Raw genomic sequence first — 19,343 nt, 5'->3', positions numbered from 1 at the left:
CTACCCCATCCTCTCCCCTCTATCCTTCTCCTTCTCCCCCTCCTTCTTCCCCTCGTACCACTTCTGCTCTCCCTCTACCCTCCTCCTCTCTCTCTCCTCTACCGCACCCTCGCGAACAATCACCATCATTCCGTCCCACCGTTCTACCTCTCCTTCTCCCTCTCCATCCTCAACCTCCCTTCCTTCCCTTTCCATTCTCCCTCTAACCTTCCTTCCCTCTACCCATCCTCCTCTCCTCCTTCTCCCTCTACCTCATTCCTTTCTCCCTCTACCCACTCCTCCCCCTTACCATCTCCCCTACCTCTCCTCCCTCTCCTTTCCCTCATACCCATCTCCTTTCTCCCTCGACCCAATCTCTCCCTCTACCTCTCCTTCTCCCTCTACCCATCTCTCCCTCTACCTCCTTCCCCCTTCTCCCTCTACCCTCCTCTCCCTCTACCTCTCCCCCCTCTACCTGCTCCTCTCCTTCTCCCTCTACCTCTCCCCCCTCTACCTCTCCCTTCCCTCTTACCTCTCTCCCTTCATAATCTTCGTGCTGCGTACCATAACCCTTCCTCTCTCTTGGCTGAGGTCTATAGTGCCCCACCCCTCAATAGTAAGACATCACACACAAACACACGGTCTGATGCATCTTTCATAAAGTCATATATAATGGAATACTATTCCGTCTATGTCTTTCTGTCTCTCTGTCTCTGTCACTCTCGCTCTCGCTCTCTTTGTCTCTGTCACTGTGTCTCTGTCTCTCTGTCTCTCTGTCTCTGTCACTCTCTCTCTCTCTCTTTCTCGCTCTGTCTCTCTCTCTGTGTGACGTGGTCTATAATCCTGTTGGATTGGTGGATTAGTGTAACAGCTGGCTCCTACATACAGATATACATCTGACTGCTGCAGCTCTTGTATTTTCTCTCACCATCCTCCTCTTCCTCTCACCACCCTCCTCCTCCTCTCACCATCCTCTTCCTCTCACCATCCTCCTCTTCCTCTCACCATCCTCCTCCTCCTCTCTCCATCCTCCCCCTCTCTCCATCTCCCTACTTTTTCTATGTCCACCCCTCTCCTCTTTAGACATATATGTTATTGTACACATAAGCAGATATGTTATTATTTTGGGACTCTTTAAGACTGGCGCTATCAACGTCAAGGTTGTGGGTTTTACTTCCCACAGGGATCACATGTACATACAAAAAATGTATGCACCCACTCTGCTGTGTGTCGCTTTGGATAAAAGCCTCTGCTAAGTGGCGTATAAAAACAATGGTTCACCAGCTGTGTTTTTCTATCAAACCGTTATGTCTGTCAGAGTTTCATAACTCAATTAGCAGGCTTTGATAGTTTTTTTCTCGGATATTCGTGAGCACACCATTTTTTCTTGAGGCAAGTCGAAGTTCGGTAGCCAAAGTCTATGCTCCTTCGTCTTTGATTTGTCAACAGTACTACTCCTAGTAGGAGTGTCAACAGGAAGTGTTTGTTTTTATGCAAATTTTTTCACTTGAGAAATACGGCACCAAACATCTTAGTTAGATGTAAAACTGCATGACTAAGACCTCGGCAAAAACGTCAAAATTAATGACACATTTCTTGATTCATCTTAGATAAATTCAGACTATTTTGAGGAAGTGTTTCTGGCTATGTTGTTGCTACAGTGGCTCAAAAGGGACAAACAACAGTAATATTGGCGCTTTTTTTCTCGTTTTTCAAGTGAAGGTCTTCAGGGAGTATGCGATCACAGACGTCCGCCTAGCCGAGTTCTGTTAGGACAAACCCAACCGATGTATGCAGAGTTAAGCTACCATCGCTGTTACAGGATTCTCTCTGTCCCCTAACTCTACCTTGACAGGATTAAGATACTGGTCCCGCTGAAACTTGGTTTCGCTGCCAAGTGTATGTGTGTGCGTGCATGCGAAGGGTTTCTGTGTTAATCTCTGCTGAAGGTGGCAGGTGTCTAAACGAGGTCATCACCTGGTAACCCAATCACTCTGTCACACTCCTCACACACACAATACCTCCACCTCTGTCTTCCTCTCTCTCTTTCTCTCTTTTTACATTGTAGTCATTTAGCAGACACTCTTCTCCAGAGTGACTTACAGGAGCAATTCGGGTTAAGTGCCTTGGGCACGTCAACAGATTTTTCACTTAGCCGGCTCGGGGATTCGAACCTTCGGCCTTTCGGTTACTGGCCCAACGAACTAAATCGCTAGGCTACCTGCCACCCATTCTTTCTCTCTCAAACTCCGTGACCAAGCCTGGCTGCCACCCAAGTCAACCAGCTGTCGAAGACAGGAGGGAGAGGAAGAGGATAGATAGATGCAGAAAGGGGGTTGGAACTGTGATGGACACAGGACAATATGGCTAAATGACCTTTTTTCTAAATGTGTTAGTCCACTCACTGTAGCTCAGCATGGTGCAACACCAAGGATGTGGATTTGATTCTCGCTTGTGCCACATACAGTATGTAGTGCCTTCAGAAAGTATTCACAGCCTTTTACTTTTTTCCACATTCTGTTGTGTTACAGCCTGATTTTAAAATTGATTGAATTTAGATTTTGTGTCACTGTTGTACACACAATATCCCATAATGTCAAAGTGGAATTATGTTTTTAGAATTTAAAAAAAATTAATCAAAAATGAAAATCTTGAGTCAATAAGTATTCAACCCCTTTGTTATGGCCTAAATAAGTTCAGGAGTAAAAATGTACTTAACAAGTCAGATAATAAGTTGCACAGATTAACTCTGGGGGCAATAATAGTGTTTAACATGATTTTTGAATGACTACCCATCTCTGTACCCCACACATACAATTATCTTTTAAGGTCCCTCAGCCGAGCAGTGAATTTCAAGCACAGTGTCACGCCCTGACCTTAGTATTCTATGTTTTCTATATTATTTTGGTCAGGTCAGGGTGTGACGAGGGTGGGTATGATTGTTTTGTATTGCCTAGTTTTTTTTTCATGTCTAGGTGTGTTTGTAAGTCTAGGCATATGTAGGTCTATGGTGGCCTGAATTGGTTCCCAATCAGAGGCAGCTGTTTATCGTTGTCTCTGATTGGGGATCATATTTAGGTAGCCATTTTCCCTTTGGTATTCGTGGGTTCTTGTCTATGTGTAGTTGCCTGTCAGCACTCGGTTTATATAGCTTCACGTTCGTTTTGTTAGTTTGTTAGTTTGTTTAGTGTTTATTTCTTCATTAAAAGAAGTATGTATTCATATCACGCTGCGCCTTGGTCTCATCAATACCATGAACGTGACACACAGATTCAACCACAAAGACCAGGGAGGTTTTCCCATGCCTCTCAAAGAAGGGCACCTATTGCTAGATGGGTAAAAAAAGAAGCAGACATTGAATATCCCTTTGAGCATGGTTTAGTTATTAATTACACGTTGGATGATGTATCAATACACCCAGTCACTACAAAGATACAGGTGTCCTTCCTAACTCAGTTGATGGAGAGGAAGGAAACTGCTCAGGGATTTTTATCATGATGCCAATGGTGACTTTAAAACAGTTACAGAGTTTAATGGCTGTGATAGGAGAGAACTGAGGATGGATCAAAAACATTATAGATACCTAAATGACAGAGTGAAAAGAAGGAAGATTGTACAGAATAAAAAATATTCCAAAGCATGCATCCTGTTTGCAATAAGGCATTAAAGTAATACTGCAAAAAAATAACTTTTTGCCCTGAATACAAAGCATTATGCTTGGGCCAACACAACACATCACTGAGTACCACTTTTCATATTTTCAAGCATGGTGGTGGCTGCATCATGTTATGGGTACTTGTCATCGGCAAGGATTAGGGAGTTTTTTAGGATAAAAATAAAAGGAATAGAGTTTGCATTCTGACAGACACTGGGAGACAAATTCACCTTTCAGCAGGACAATAACCTAAAATGTAAGGCCAAATATACACTGGAGTTACTTACCAAGAAGACATTAAATGTTCCTGAGTGGCCTAGTTACAGTTTTTACTTAAATCAGCTTGAACATCTATGGCAAGACTTGAAAATGACTGTCTAGCAATGATCAACAACCAACTTGACAGAGCTTTTAGAATTTTAAAAAGAATAATGGGCAAATATTGTACCATCCAGGTTTGCAAAGCTCTTAGACTTACCCAGAAAGACTTACAGCTGTAATCACTGCCAAAGGGAATTCTAAGGTGTTGACTTAGGGCAGGGACACAACTTTGGTTTTAGAGGTGGGGGGACATACATTTTTATATATTTCAGAATGTTTTCAACCCCCCCGTCCCCAGTGAAACACACAAGTTGATAGGAAAACCCCTGGCTCGGGGTTGAATATCAATCTAATCAACAACAAAAAAATGATTAAATGTTTTATTTATATTTAGCTTACGGCACCTGGTATTCCCAGGTGGTTTCCCATCCCGATACTAACCAGACCCGACCCTGAGCAGGCGTGTTCAGGGTGGTATGGGCACAAGTGTATTTTCTACCCTGTTTTAGGTCCCTTGGCTCATCTCTGCAACTCCTCAATGGGATCGAGAGAGGCGACAGTCGAGTCATGCGTCCTCTGAAACATGACCTGCCTGTGCATCTACTTTTTATCACACTGCTCGCTTAACCTGGATGTCAGCCACACCAATGTGTCTGAGGAAACACCGCTCGACTGACTACCGGAGTCACCATATTACTACACGTATAAACTCCTGATAAACGCATTGGCTTTATATTATTTTATTTCACCTATATTTGAGAACAAGTTCTCATTTACAACTGCGACCTTTGCCAAGATAAAGCAAAGCAGTTTGACAAAAACAACAACACAGAGTTACACATGGGATAAACAAACGTACAGTCAATAACACAATAGAAAAATCTATATACAGTGTGTGCAAATGTAGTAAGATTAGGGAGGTAAGCAATAAACAGGCCGTAGTGACAAAATAATTATAATTTAACATTAACACTGGAGTGATAGATGTGCAGATGATGATGTGCAAGTAGGGATACTGGGGTGCAAAAGAGCAAAAATAAATAACAATATGGGGATGAGGTAGTTGGGTGGGCTATTTACAGATGGGCTGTGTACAGGTACAGTGATCGGTAAGCTGCTCTGACAACTGATGCTTAAAGTTAGTGAGGGAGATATAAGTCTCCAGCTTCAGTGATTTTTACAATTCGTTCCAGTCATTGGCAGCAGAGAAGTGGAAGGAAAGGCGGCCAAAGGAGGTGTTGGCTTTGGGGATGACCAGGGAAATATACCTGCTGGAGGGCGTGCTACGGGTGGGTGTTGCTATGGTGACCAGTGAGCTGAGATAAGGCGGGGCTTTACCTAGCAAAGACTTATAGATGACCTGGTGCCAGTGGGTTTGGCGACGAATATGTAGCGAGGGCCAGCCAACGTGAGCATACAGGTCGCAGTGGTGGGTAGTGTATGGGGCTTTGGTGACAAAACGGATAAACTACATCCAATTTACTGAGTAGAGTGTTGGAGGCTATTTTGTAAATGACATCGCCAAAGTCAAGGATCGGTAGGATAGTCAGTTTTACGAGGGTATGTTTGGCAGCATGAGTGAAGGAAGCTTTGTTGCGAAATAGGAAGCCGATTCTAGATTTAATTTTGTATTGGAGATGCTTAATGTGAGTCTGGAAGGAGAGTTTACAGTCTAGCCAGACACCTAGATATTTGTAGTTGTCCACATATTCTAAGTCAGAACCGTCCAGGGTAGTGATGCTAGTCGGGCGGGCAGCGATTGGTTGAAGAGCATGCATTTCGTTTTACTAGCATTTAAGTGCAGTTGGAGGCCACGGAAGTTGTTGAATGGCATTGGAGCTCGTTTGGAGGTTTGTTAACACAGTGTCCAAAGAAGGGCCAGATGTATACAGAATGGTGTCGTCTGAGTAGAGGTTCAATGATGGCCTACCCCAGCCAAACCCAGACGACTCTGGGCCAATTGTGCGCCGCCCTATGGGACTCCCAATCACGGCCGGTTGTGATACAGCCTGGAATCAAACCAGGGTCTGTAGTGATGCCTCTAGCACTGAGATGCAGTGCCTTAGACCGCTGCGCCACTCGGGAGCCTGTAATTGCTTGAGGCAATCATAAAGCACTAAACCAGAGCATGCAGTTATCAGGAACACAAAATAATAAGCTTGAGCTGGGACTGGAAAACAGTTTTGCACATCAACAGTTATGGAATTCATACATATGCAAAGTATTGACATAGAACCACTAGCCTCTAGTCCTGTGTAGCAGACTGTGTGTTATGAACCACTAGCTTCTAATCCGCTGTAGCAGGATATGTATTTTGATGTGAATCACAGTTTAGCTCCCTGTCTCTGTGAGAGAGAGCAGGGAGCTGGTTGACCTAGCAGGATCAACCTGTTAGAAACCAGAAAAACACGTGCGCGCTCACACACACACACACACACACACACACACACACACACACCAACAAATCCGACACCACCCCACCACAACCAACACACACAACACACCACACTCACGCAGAGCGACAACACCCAACAAACCACACACACACACACACTGGAAAACAGTAAAGACAGGAAAAGCCTGGACTTAAAATAACATGTCATTCATACAGCAACTTATAACAACAGTTAACTTCAAAAATAAAGGGGCTTATTATAGACTGGAGGGTGCAACGTCATGGAACCGAATGGCTAGATAATAATGTGTTGTGTAGAATGGATATGATTCACTGACATGTAGAATTTCTGCTCTATACCCTACGGTTCTATCTGCTACAGTCTACACATTACAGTGCATTGAATAAGGGTGGGGTTACTGAGGGGTAGAACTGTCACAAAACAGGATGAAAGAGTTAGCCAGCTAACTTTCCTAAACATTCTGAAAGAACACCATAAGTTTGACTTGAAACAAAGACTGACTTGTATGTAACAACCCAGAAGTTAGCTGGCTCACTTGACCTTTCGGATCCTGCTTTTAACATCCATGTGTTCACGATATTTGTTACACTTCAAGATATATTCATAAGACATTATAAGAATGTCATACATGCTCATGACAAGTCGTACATTCATTATAACCACATCATAATGCATTGTATGTGTGTGTGTCCACCTCTCAGTGTGGTGTGTTAACTACCGTTGTGTTATATAGCGTACATGTGCTTCTGTTTTTAGCTGACTTTCCTGACTGTCTGTGTGCAGACAAACTGCAGCCTCGGCTGTATTCGCCACCCAAAATCACATCACACACACACACACACACACACCACAAACAAACCATGTGATTACATACACCCTCACACACTTGTTTATACGAGCACAGACATACGTATGTACACACACCCTGTCATTATACACAGAGTAACACACTCCAGAATTAGGTCATACCATACATTTACATTTGTAATATGCACTCATATATATTGACCCTGCGGATGTAGAGACATTACTGTAGAAGGATAAACATAGAATAAACATAAAGGATATACATAAACAAGTATATAGACATGCATCTCTCTGTCCTTCTCTATCTCTCTCTCACATACACATCATAAACACACACAGACATAACCTACAGGCATCTCTCTGTCCTTCTCTTATCTCTCTCTCACATACACATCATAAAGCACACACAATATAGATAGCATAACTACAGGTCATCTCTCGTCCTTGCTCTATCTCTCACTCTCCACATACACATCTAATAAACACACACAACATGAAACCTAACAGGCATCTCTTGTCGCTTCGTCTATCTCTTCTCAACCATACACAATCAAATAAACACAACACAGACATAACCTACAGGCATCATCTGCTCCTTACTCTATCCTCTCTACACATACACATCATAAAACACAACACAGGACAAACCTACAGGCATCTTCGCTCCTGTCTTCTCTATCTCTCTCTCACATACCAATCATGATCAACACACACATGACATACTTACAGGCATCTCTGCTGTCCTTCTCGATCTCTCTCTACATACACATCATAAACACAACAACAGACATACCTACATGCTTACACAGACTGAACAACAGGGAAAACAAAAGCCAGGCGCTGAAACAGCAGACGTGTGTGTGTGTTGTGGTGTGTGTGTGTGTGTTGTGTGCTTGTGTTGTGTGGTGTGTGTGTGTAGTGTGGTGGCTGTGTGTGTGTGTGTGTGTGTGTGTGTGTGGTGTGTGTGTGGTGTGTGTGTGTGTGTGGTGTGTGTGTTGTGTGATTGTGTGTGTGTGTGTGGGGTGTTGTGTGATGTGTGTTTGTTGTGTGTGTGTGTGTTATATATAACAGGGGTGGTATGTATAGGCTTCTTCCAAAGGGACAGTCATTGCACAGCTAGCCTGAGGCAGGGGAAATAAGTAGGGATGAGAGGAGAGGAAGGAGGGGGTTGTTGACACAGCTCCAACAACAATCAGAGAAGGATTGGGAGAGAGGGTGTGGGAGAGAGAGATAAAGAGAGAAGGAGGGATAGATAAGGGAGAAAAACAGATGAAAGGAAAGATAAAGGGAGACCGATGAAGGGCGAGAGCTGGAGGAGAGAAACAGTCTGTTTTTAACTTGTTTTTGGGTTGTTTATTTGGTGTTACGTAACTCCTGCCTATTTAGTTACAGTCATGTGTGTACGTATAAGTTGTGTTTGCGTGTGTGTTCATTTAAGGTTGTGTGTGTGGTTGCCTCACTGTGGGAGATGTGAATTTCTGTGAAAGGCAGAGGTTGCTCCTAGCAACGGGCCTCATTGTAAAACAGATCCTTGCTATAGACACACACACACACACACTGCTGCCATGAACGGTTTGAGATGTCTTTTCAGCACTTTTCAGTGCTGACTGATTGTTGGGTTTGCTAGTAACAGTAGCCCTGCAATAAAAGAAAGGTTCAGCCTACTTTCAAACTTCCTGACTCCCATGTGAATGTTGTTTCTCTACAGACCTGCTCAGAGAATCAAAACAACATTTAGTAATTCTCCCATTTGTAAGAACTTTCATTTGGACCTATATCTTTCGATCTCTTATAGTTCTATCTCAGAGGTAGTGTTGAGTCAATTCAATTAGTTGAATTACATTTTAGTTCTTTTTTTTGTGAGCTCAGCGCGCCGTTTCTCTAGAGAAATCAAATCATTCACGAGAGAAATTAAATCAAGAACGACTGTATGTGGGATGCTGGGAGTTTTCATTAGGCAAATATTCAACCTAGTTCAGCGTAGAAACGTGGTTATTAACTACAATGACCATAATCCATTGCACCTGTTCTTCCCGGCTTGGACAGAGACGGATGGTCTACACACAGACCGCATAAGAGAGGAATGTACAGACAAGAGGGTTAGTGACCGTTCGTGAGGTAGCTCTGCCCGATTGATAGTTGTAGTAATAAGCAGTCTTGAATATATACCTTATGTACTTTGAAGAACTAGTACAATTATTTTCAGACAGCTCTGCAGTATACTTAGGCAGCTACTAGCCTAACTAAGTAGGATGACTCAAAGACTGTACAGTGAGTGTGGGGAGCACAGAGATAACGGTAGATGGTTGTCTAGCTGGCTGGATGCTACTGCCTGATCAGAGATAACGGTAGATGGTTGTCTAGCTGGCTGGATGCTACTGCCTGATCAGAGATAACGGTAGAATGGTTGTCTAGCTGGCTGGCTGGATGCTACTGCCTGATCAGAGATAACGGTAGATGGTTGTCTAGCTGGCTGGATGCTACTGCTGATCAGAGATAAACGTAGAATGGTTGTCTAGCTGGCTGCTGATGCTACTGCCTGATCAGAGATAACGGTAGATGGTTGTCTAGCTGGCTGGCTGGATGCTACTGCCTGATCAGAGATAACGGTAGATGGTTGTCTAGCTGGCTGGCTGGATGCTACTGCCTGATCAGAGATAACGGTAGATGGTTGTCTAGCTGCTGGCTGGATGCTACTGCCTGATCAGAGATAACGGTAGATGTTTGTTCTAGCTGCTGGCTGATGCTACTGCCTGATCAGAGATAACGGTAGATGGTTGTCTAGCTGGCTGGCTGGATGCTACTTCGCCTGATCAGAGATAACGGTAGATGGTGTTTAGCTGGCTGGATTGCTACTGCCTGATCAGAGATAACGGTAGATGGTTGTTAGCTGGCTGGATGCTACTGCTGATCAGAGATAACGGTAGATGGTTGTCTAGCTGGCTGGCTGGATGCTACTGCCTGATCAGAGATAACGGTAGATGGTTGTCTAGCTGGTGGCTGGATGCTACTGCCTGATCAGAGATAACGGTAGATGGTTTGTCTAGCTTGGCTGGATGCTACTGCCTGATCAGAGATAACGGTAGATGGTTGTCTACTGGCTGGCTGGATGCTACTGCCTGATCAGAGATAACGTTAGATGGTTGTTTAGCTGGCTGGATGTACTGCCTGATCAGAGATAAGGTAGATGGTTGTCTAGCTGGCTGGCTGGATGCTACTGCCTGATCAGAGATAACGGTAGATGGTTGTCTAGCTGGCTGCTGGATGCTACTGCCTGATCAGAGATAACGGTAGATGGTTGTCTAGCTGGGCTGGATGCTTACTGCCTGATCAGAGATAAACGGTAGATGGTTTGTCTAGCTGGCTGGCTGGATGCTACTGCCTGATCAGAGATAACGGTAGATGGTTGTCTAGCTGGCTGGCTGGATGCTACTGCCTGATCAGAGATAACGTAGATGGTTGTTAGCTGGCTGGATGCTACGTGCATGTCTGCTGATCAGAGATAACGGTAGATGGTTGTCTAGCTGGCTGGATGCTACTGCCTGATCAGAGATAACGGTAGATGGTTGTCTAGCTGGCTGGCTGGATGCTACTGCCTGATCAGAGATAACGGTAGATGGTTGTCTAGCTGGCTGGCTGGATGCTACTGCCTGATCAGAGATAACGGTAGATGGTTGTCTAGCTGGCTGGATGCTACTGCCTGATCAGAGATAAACGGTAGATGGTTGTCTAGCTGGTGGCTGGATGCTACTGCCTGATCAGAGATAATGGTAGATGGTTTTCTAGCTGGCTGGCTGGATGCTACTGCCTGATCAGAGATAACGGTAGATGGTTGTCTAGCTGGCTGGATGCTACTGCCTGATCAGAGATAACGTAGATGGTTGTCTAGCTGGCTGGCTGGATGCTACTGCCTGATCAGAGATAACGGTAGATGGTTGTCTAGCTGGCTGGATGCTACTGCCTGATCAGAGTAACGGTAGATGGTTTGTCTAGCTGGCTGGCTGGATGCTACTGCCTGATCAGAGATAACGGTAGATGGTTGTCTAGCTGGTGGCTGGATGCTACTGCCTGATCAGAGATAACGGTAGATGGTTGTTTAGCTTGGCTGGATGCTACTGCCTGATCAGAGATAACGGTAGATGGTTGTCTAGCTGGTGGCTGGATCTACTGCCTGATCAGAGATAACGGTAGATGGTTGTCTAGCTGGCTGGCTGGATGCTACTGCCTGATCAGAGATAACGGTAGATGGTTGTCTAGCTGGCTGGCTGGATGCTACTGCCTGATCAGAGATAACGGTAGATGGTTGTCTAGCTGCTGGATGCTACTGCCTGATCAGAGATAACGGTAGATGGTTGTCTAGCTGGCTGGCTGGATGCTACTGCCTGATCAGAGATAACGGTAGATGGTTGTCTAGCTGGCGCTGGATGCTACTGCCTGATCAGAGATAACGGTAGATGGTTGTCTAGCTGGCTGGCTGGATGCTACTGCCTGATCAGAGATAACGGTAGATGGTTTTGTCTAGCTGGCTGGATGCTACTGCCTGATCAGAGATAACGGTAGATGGTTGTCTAGCTGGCTGGCTGGATGCTACTGCCTGATCAGAGATAACGGTAGATGGTTGTCTAGGGCTGGCTGGATTGCTACTGCCTGATCAGAGATAACGGTAGATGGTTGTTAGCTGGCTGGATGCTACTGCCTGATCAAGAGATAACGGTAGATGGTTGTCTAGCTGCTGCTGGATGCTACTGCCTGATCAGAGATAACGGTAGATGGTTGTCTAGCTGGTGCTGGATGGATGCTACTGCCTGATCAGAGATAACGGTAGATGGTTGTCTAGTGGCTGGCTGGATGCTACTGCCTGATCAGGATAACGGTAGATGGTTGTCTAGCTGGCTGGATGCTACTGCCTGATCAGAGATAACGGTAGATGGTTGTCTAGCTGGCTGGCTGGATGCTACTGCCTGATCAGAGATAACGGTAGATGGTTTGTCTAGCTGGCTGGATGCTACTGCCTGATCAGAGATAACGGTAGATGTTGTCTAGCTGCTGGCTGATGCTACTGCCTGATCAAGATAAACGGTAGATGGTTGTCTAGCTGGCTGGCTGGATGCTACTGCCTGATCAGAGATAACGGTAGATGGGTGTTTAGGCTGGCTGGATGCTACTGCCTGATCAGAGATAACGGTAGATGGTTGTCTAGCTGGCTGCTGGATGCTACTGCCTGATCAGAGATAACGGTAGATGGTTGTCTAGCTGGCTGGCTGGATGCTACTGCCTGATCAGAGATAACGGTAGATGGTTGTCTAGCTGGCTGGCTGGATGCTACTGCCTGATCAGAGATAACGGTAGATGGTTGTCTAGCTGGCTGGATGCTACTGCCTGATCAGAGATAACGGTAGATGGTTGTCTAGCTGGCTGGCTGGATGCTACTGCCTGATCAGAGATAACGGTAGATGGTTGTTTAGCTGGCTGGATGCTACTGCCTGATCAGAGATAACGGTAGATGGTTGTCTAGCTGGCTGCTGGATGCTACTGCCTGATCAGAGATAACGGTAGATGGTTGTCTAGCTGGCTGGCTGGATGCTACTGCCTGATCAGAGATAACGGTAGATGGTTGTCTAGCTGGCTGGATGCTACTGCCTGATCAGAGATAACGGTAGATGGTTTGTCTAGCTGGCTGGCTGGATGCTACTGCCTGATCAGAGATAACGGTAGATGGTTGTCTAGCTGGCTGGCTGGATGCTACTGCCTGATCAGAGATAACGGTAGATGGTTGTCTAGCTGGCTGGATGCTACTGCCTGATCAGAGATAACGGTAGATGGTTGTCTAGCTGGCTGGATGCTACTGCCTGATCAGAGATAACGGTAGATGGTTGTCTAGCTGGCTGGCTGGATGCTACTGCCTGATCAGAGATAACGGTAGATGGTTGTCTAGCTGGCTGGCTGGATGCTACTGCCTGATCAGAGATAACGGTAGATGGTTGTTCTAGCTGGCTGGATGCTACTGCCTGATCAGAGATAACGGTAGATGGTTGTCTAGCTGGCTGGCTGATGCTACTGCCTGATCAGAGATAATGGTAGATGGTTGTCTAGCTGGCTGGCTGGATGCTACTGCCTGATCAGAGATAACGGTAGATGGTTGTCTAGCTGGCTGGCTGGATGCTACTGCCTGATCAGAGATAACGGTAGATGGTTGTCTAGCTGGCTGGCTGGATGCTACTGCCTGATCAGAGATAACGGTAGATGGTTGTCTAGCTGGCTGGCTGGATGCTACTGCCTGATCAGAAATGAGATAATGACTTTAAAAACGAAGAAATACATATACAAACCTGAATTCTTTTATTTTTCATAGTAATTTCCTATTTTTCTATTGATGTTTACCCAATGTGGACCTGACAGAGACAATGGAATGTTTTCAATATTTTGGCATTTGAATCACTTAAAGTCATTATTTCATAACGCATTCAATGTTTAAAAAAGTATCAAAAACTAAATAGAAAAACGTGATTCTTTTTGAATAATCCACTAGACCTCAAAAAGCACTAATCACTCAGAGAAAATCTATTCCCTGTAGTGCACTACTACTATAACTAAAGCACAGCGCATCAAAAGGAGTGCACTATAAGAGGAAAACGCACTACTTCTGACCAAAAGCGTGACACTATACAGGGGATAGGGTGCCAGAAATAGTGCATTATAGAGTGAATAGCGTTCCAGTTGAATTGTGGTTCTCTAGGTCATAGTTGGTCGCACGTGGATATATATTGTGGCTACCTATTGTCGGAGCGGTCCACTCAGTGGAATAGTGGTGTCTAAAGTAACGGTCCACATAGTGAAATGTGGTTCTAGTACGGTCCATAGTGAAATGTGGTTCTAGTACGGTCCATAGTGAAATGTGGTTCTAGTACGGTCCATAGTGAAGTAAGAAGTGCCACATCGAGGTCAGGTTTCTACTTTCTACATTCCATGATGATTTAATTGGCTTTCAGTGGCATCAAATTTCCTTTGTGTTTCCTGGAGGCAGAGAGAGCAGTGAGATTACACTAGCTAACTGGCACTGTCTGTCTGTGTGTCTGCCTGTTTCTTCCTGCCTGCCAGATGTTGACTTTATGATATGATGACTGCTTACACAACAGTTTATAATGAACAGTAGGAAGCTAGCTGATAGTACTACAGTAATTATCCAAATAAAATCTACAGTATCTACCCTGAACCTATCATATCTACCATAAACCACCCCACATCTTTCCAAGTCACCCCATATCTAACATCCCTATTCCCAATAGCCGTATGAAGTGGCATGTCCTCAGCCGTAGGCGACTTAACCGTTTTGGGGAAGGTTAGAGAGGGTGGAGGTGAGGACATTCAGGCTGGCGGGAGCTCACCCTGACCCTGTCACCTTTCTCTTGACCTGAGTTTGGGGTGGCTAGGTCATCACAGCACGACCACAGGACCAGACAGTAGCATAAATCCCAGTTAAAAGACAAACGCAGTGCACAGCTTGTTAATCTGCGTTTGTTTAAATCCCAGTTAAAAGACAAACGCAGTGCACAGTTTGTTAATCTGCGTTTGTTTAAATCCCAGTTTGTTTTGAAATGTAGATGAGCTGTTCTAATGTACCTACCTGGATTATTGTGGTGTACTATGGTTGTGGTGTGTTTTGGTTTTATGCTGGTAATGAAACGTCTCTCTCATCGTTTGTTATTTTTCTGACTGTATGTAACTCTCAGGTGAAACAGTGTTTCTGGGCTGTATAAAAATATTACAGACATTGTTATGTATCCAACATCCAATTATTGAGATTACCAACAAACAGCTCTTCTCATCTCTAAGCCATTATAGAACTAAAAACAACTTTGTCCTGCCAAACTTTCAGCTTTGGTTTAGACTCTACAATAGTACTTATACTCAACTCAATAGTGGTCAGTTCTAGAACTCAATAGAACAGTCTGACAGTCTCTCGTGTGAGAGAGAGAAACAGATGCCTTGTCTTCTCTCTCCTGTTAATGGAAGATAATGGTCCATCTCTCTCTTCTATTTTCTAGTCTCTGTCTCTTCTTCTTTTTCCCTAATGGATAGTTCCTCTCTCATGTCTTTGGCTTTATCATTCTGAAAGTAGTCTCATCTAACTAACTTTTCTATGATGGATGAAATGAACAAAACAAACAGAGAGAAGAATAACCTGTCTTTTCTTTCTCTCCAGGGTCAGACCTGGGTTCCGTCTATAGATCTAGAAGGTTCTTCTGGAGATGAGTATTATGATGATGAAGACCTCTTCTCAGGCTCTGGATCTGGCTGTGAGTGTGTAGTGTGTGTGTGTAGTGTGTGTGTGTGTACATAGGCATGTTTGAACGTGTAGGGGGCCTATGTTAGATTGTGTGTGTGTGAATTCTCTGCAGCCTGTTGGTTTAAGAGGTGACAGCTGCTGTGTTTAAATCTGCAGCTCTGACTCCCAACCCCAAATCTGAGGTCAAATTAAACACAGGGACTACACACACATAAACGCACACATACACACGCATAAACGCACACATACACGGCCTTGCATTAACGAAACACAGGAAGTGAACACTCAGACTGAACGCGTGCACACACCCTCCCAGTAGCCAGGTCTCCACCCAGATGAAGTGATCTTATTTACTGTAATCTGATTACAGACAGCAGATCAGATGATCTCATGCAGACAGGCCATTGTGTGTGTTTTAGTTTGAGTGTGTTCTGTGTCTGTGTCCAGTTCCCATGTTTGGTTAATGCACCAGTGTGTGTGTGTGTAGAATTACCTCCATAACGCTTATTTGTAAGAGGCCTTTGTTTGTTTCAGATTAGCTTCTATGACTGTATTTAGCCATTCTATTTCTGTTTCAGATTAGCTTCTATGACTGTATTTAGCCATTCTATTTCTGTTTTCAGATTAGCTTCTATGACTGTATTTAACCATTCTATTTCTGTTTCAGATTAGCTTCTATGACTGTATTTAGCCATTCTATTTCTGTTTCAGATTAGCTTCTATGACTGTTATTTAGCCATTCTATTTCTGTTCTTCAGATTAGCTTCTATGACTGTATTTAGCCATTCTATTTCTGTTTCAGATTAGCTTCTATGACTGTATTTAGCCATTCTATTTCTGTTTCAGATTAGCTTCTATGACTGTATTTAGCCATTCTATCTCTCTCATTTCCTCTCACTCTGATAATTTTTTTTGTTCATATTTAGTTTAACAGTTAATCCCTCTCCTTCCCTCTTTCTTTCTCTCCATAGTTCCAGAGGTGAAGGTCAACCCTACAGCGGTGGGTGTGTCTTTCACCACTGAGGAGCCCCTCCCCCTTTCCACCACCCAGGCCACTGGCCCCGCCCCCTCAGCCCCACCTGCAGCCGAGCCCAATCCCAACCCTGACGCTCTCCCCACCCCACTACCCACTGAGGGAGAGGGGGAGAGTGGGATAGAGTGGGAGAGAGGGAGGGAGAGAGAGAGGGAGAGGGAAAGAGAGAGAGTAAGGGAGATGGAGCGGGAGAGAGAACGAGAGCGGGAGAGGGATAGAGAGAGGGAGAGAGAAAAGGAGAGGGAGAGAGAACGAGAGAGAGAGAGGCAACGGGAAATAGAGAGGGAACGAGAAAGAGAACGTGAAAGAGCGAGAGCCGCCCAGACCACCATCTCACCCCGTGGCCCGGCGGCTGTTCCCATGGCGACCACCAGCACAGCGACGCCTCTGGCGGAGAGCGCAGCACCCTCTAGTGGCGTGCAGGACCTGGTCACCACAGAAGAAGAGGACGAGGATGTCTACCTGTCCCCAGACCCCACCACCAGTATGCCTATGGAGACCACCACAGAAGAAGAAGAAGAAGAAGTGACCACTACAGAGACAGAGACCACACCCCTCCCAGAGACAACAGCTCCACCCACTACGATTGGCCCAGCCCTAACTGAGAGGTCTAGCTCCACCCCCTTTAGGCCCAGTGTTCTGGTGACCACGCCTACTAAAGCCACACCCACAGAGAGGAGCACACGCCCACAGCAGCCCTCTACGACAATGGTGTGTGTTTGTGTGTATCCTGTGTGTATTTATCCATCACATGTGGAGTGAGAGACACAGGTGGTCCTCGTTAAGACCGAGGCTCCTCGTTAGTAGCATCGTTAATGATTAATTACATGATTAGCATCCAGCTAAATAGGCTGAAACACTCCACAGCTTCTGGAGATAATGTGACGTTTATTTGGGTTCTCATTCAGTTGTACAACTGACTAGGTATCCCCGATCACCAATCTATCTGAACTGACATGGTAATTGTGTGTCTTTCTCTCTCTCTCTCTCACTTCCTTTCTCTTTATTTTGCTCTCTCTCTGTCCCTCTTTCTCTCTCTCTCTGTTCCTCTTTCTCTCTCTCTCTCTCTGTCCCTCTTTCTCTCTCTCTGTCCCTTTTTCTCTCTCTCTGTCCCTTTTTCTCTCTCTCTGTCCCTCTTTCTCTCTCTCTGTCCCTCTTTCTCTCTCTCTGTCCCTCTTTCTCTCTCTCTCTGTCCCTCTTTCTGTCTCTCTCTCTCAGAACAATGAATTAGGGGTTAATGGACCCAGCGGAGACTTTGAGATCCGGGAGGAGGACCGTCGCCAGGGCAATGAGGTTGTTGGGCGTGGCCGTGGCATGGAGACTGGGGCAGAACCTGATCTGATTGGCAACACAATTAACACAGGAAGTTCTGCCGCTCAACTTCCTCAGAAGAACATCTTGGAGAGGAAGGAGGTTCTGATAGGTGAGGACACACACACACACACACAACACTGTCTGTCGGTCGGTCTGAAAAATTAAACCACCCATAGCAAACCTTTCCCTCTACTCGTCTCTCTCACTCCTCTCTCTTTCCCTCTACTAGTATATCTCACTCCTTCTCTCTCTTTCCCTCTACTACTAGGTATTATTAGACTCCTTCTTATTTCCCCTGTCAGATCTAAGCTCATCACTAGTGAGACGACAGCTAGTCTATATTTTGTTTTTCGTATTCACGTCCGCTATGTTCGTCTCTCTCATATTTCTCTTCTACACTTAGATGAAAAGGGCTTCAGTATCCTGTTTCTCTCTTTTTCCGCTCTCTTTCCTATAAATAAACCTGGTCTCGTTTTTTTTTTTTTTTTTCCGTCTCGAACGTCCCTTTCTTCTTCTCTTCTTCCGGTTTATTGTTTCCCTTAATCTAAATACTAAGGTGACCACTGTACTCACTCTTCGTGACTGGTTCTGTTCTGTCTCGCCTCTCGTCTTTTCCTTCATAACTATCGTGTTCTTTCTCCAGAAGTCCTTCTCTAGAGGGTCGTTTTTTCGCTCTCTCTGTGTCTCGTCTCCTACCTCCTTTAAGATTCTCTCATTCCTTATTTTTCCTCCTAGTACATGAAAACTGTTTCTTTTGAACGGCGTTCTTCCTCGTCCGCCACTTTCTCGGATTCTCTTTTTCCACTCTAGATGACCATCTAGAAAAAATGAAAAGCCAAAAGATTATCCGCTTGCTCTTTTCTTCTTTTTTCTCATGTCTACTTTCCGTGCTTTTCGATCTGCTCCGCGCCCGTCATTTCGTCCTCTCCTTTCTCCTACTCTTCCGTTCTGTCTTCTTCTCTCTCCTTTCCTCTAACTCGTTCTCTCACTCCTCTCTCTCTTTTCCTCTACTCGTCTTCTCACTCCTTCTCTCTCTTTCTGTGTATTCTTCTTTGACCGGCGGAGTTTGTCTTATCTGATTGGCTGTCTGTCTCTCCGCCAGCATGTCGAGGAATTGCTTGCCTGCTGGCGGTGGTTTTGCGTGACTTCGGTGATCGGTAAGAGCAGAGGAGTCAAGCAGGCTAAACTGTGTCTTAGTGTGTCGTGCGCTGGACAACATGCTGTTAGTGTGGTTGTAGTATTAGGAACAGTAAGCCACTGATTGTGTGTCTTAGTTGACACAGGATTTATATGTAGGGACGGTCATGGACAATGATAGCGGTACTATGTAGTATCTATGTAAATACACGTTGGGGTATATGATGATATGTCAGAAGTCAGTTATAATGTTTAGCATGCTGCAGTGTTAAAGTGGTACTTGAAGATGCGTCTCTAACTCATTAATTACGTACCGGGGTATTTTTTATATTTTATTCTTTAGATTCCATTATTTCTCAGAAGGCATATAGAGCATAGCAATTGCGACGACAC

The 19,343-nt window shown here is 44.9% G+C and overlaps 1 protein-coding gene across 1 annotated transcript in view; it reads left to right on the top strand.

The window, feature by feature from the left end:
* Positions 1-19,343, top strand: part of sdc3 (syndecan 3) — a 36,406-nt gene that overhangs the window by 15,085 nt on the left and 1,978 nt on the right. Inside the window, exons 2-4 of the mRNA XM_070436284.1 lie at positions 15,383-15,476; positions 16,438-17,210; positions 17,718-17,922. Of these exons, the coding sequence (XP_070292385.1) occupies positions 15,383-15,476; positions 16,438-17,210; positions 17,718-17,922 (1,072 nt within the window). The remainder of the gene's footprint in view (positions 1-15,382; positions 15,477-16,437; positions 17,211-17,717; positions 17,923-19,343) is intronic.

This window comes from Salvelinus sp. IW2-2015, linkage group LG31 (assembly GCF_002910315.2).
Source record: "Salvelinus sp. IW2-2015 linkage group LG31, ASM291031v2, whole genome shotgun sequence".
In the NCBI taxonomy this organism is placed as follows: Eukaryota; Metazoa; Chordata; class Actinopteri; order Salmoniformes; family Salmonidae; genus Salvelinus; species Salvelinus sp. IW2-2015.
The sequence above is the reverse complement of the archived record's forward strand: the minus strand, read 5'-3'. Positions and strand labels throughout refer to the sequence as shown.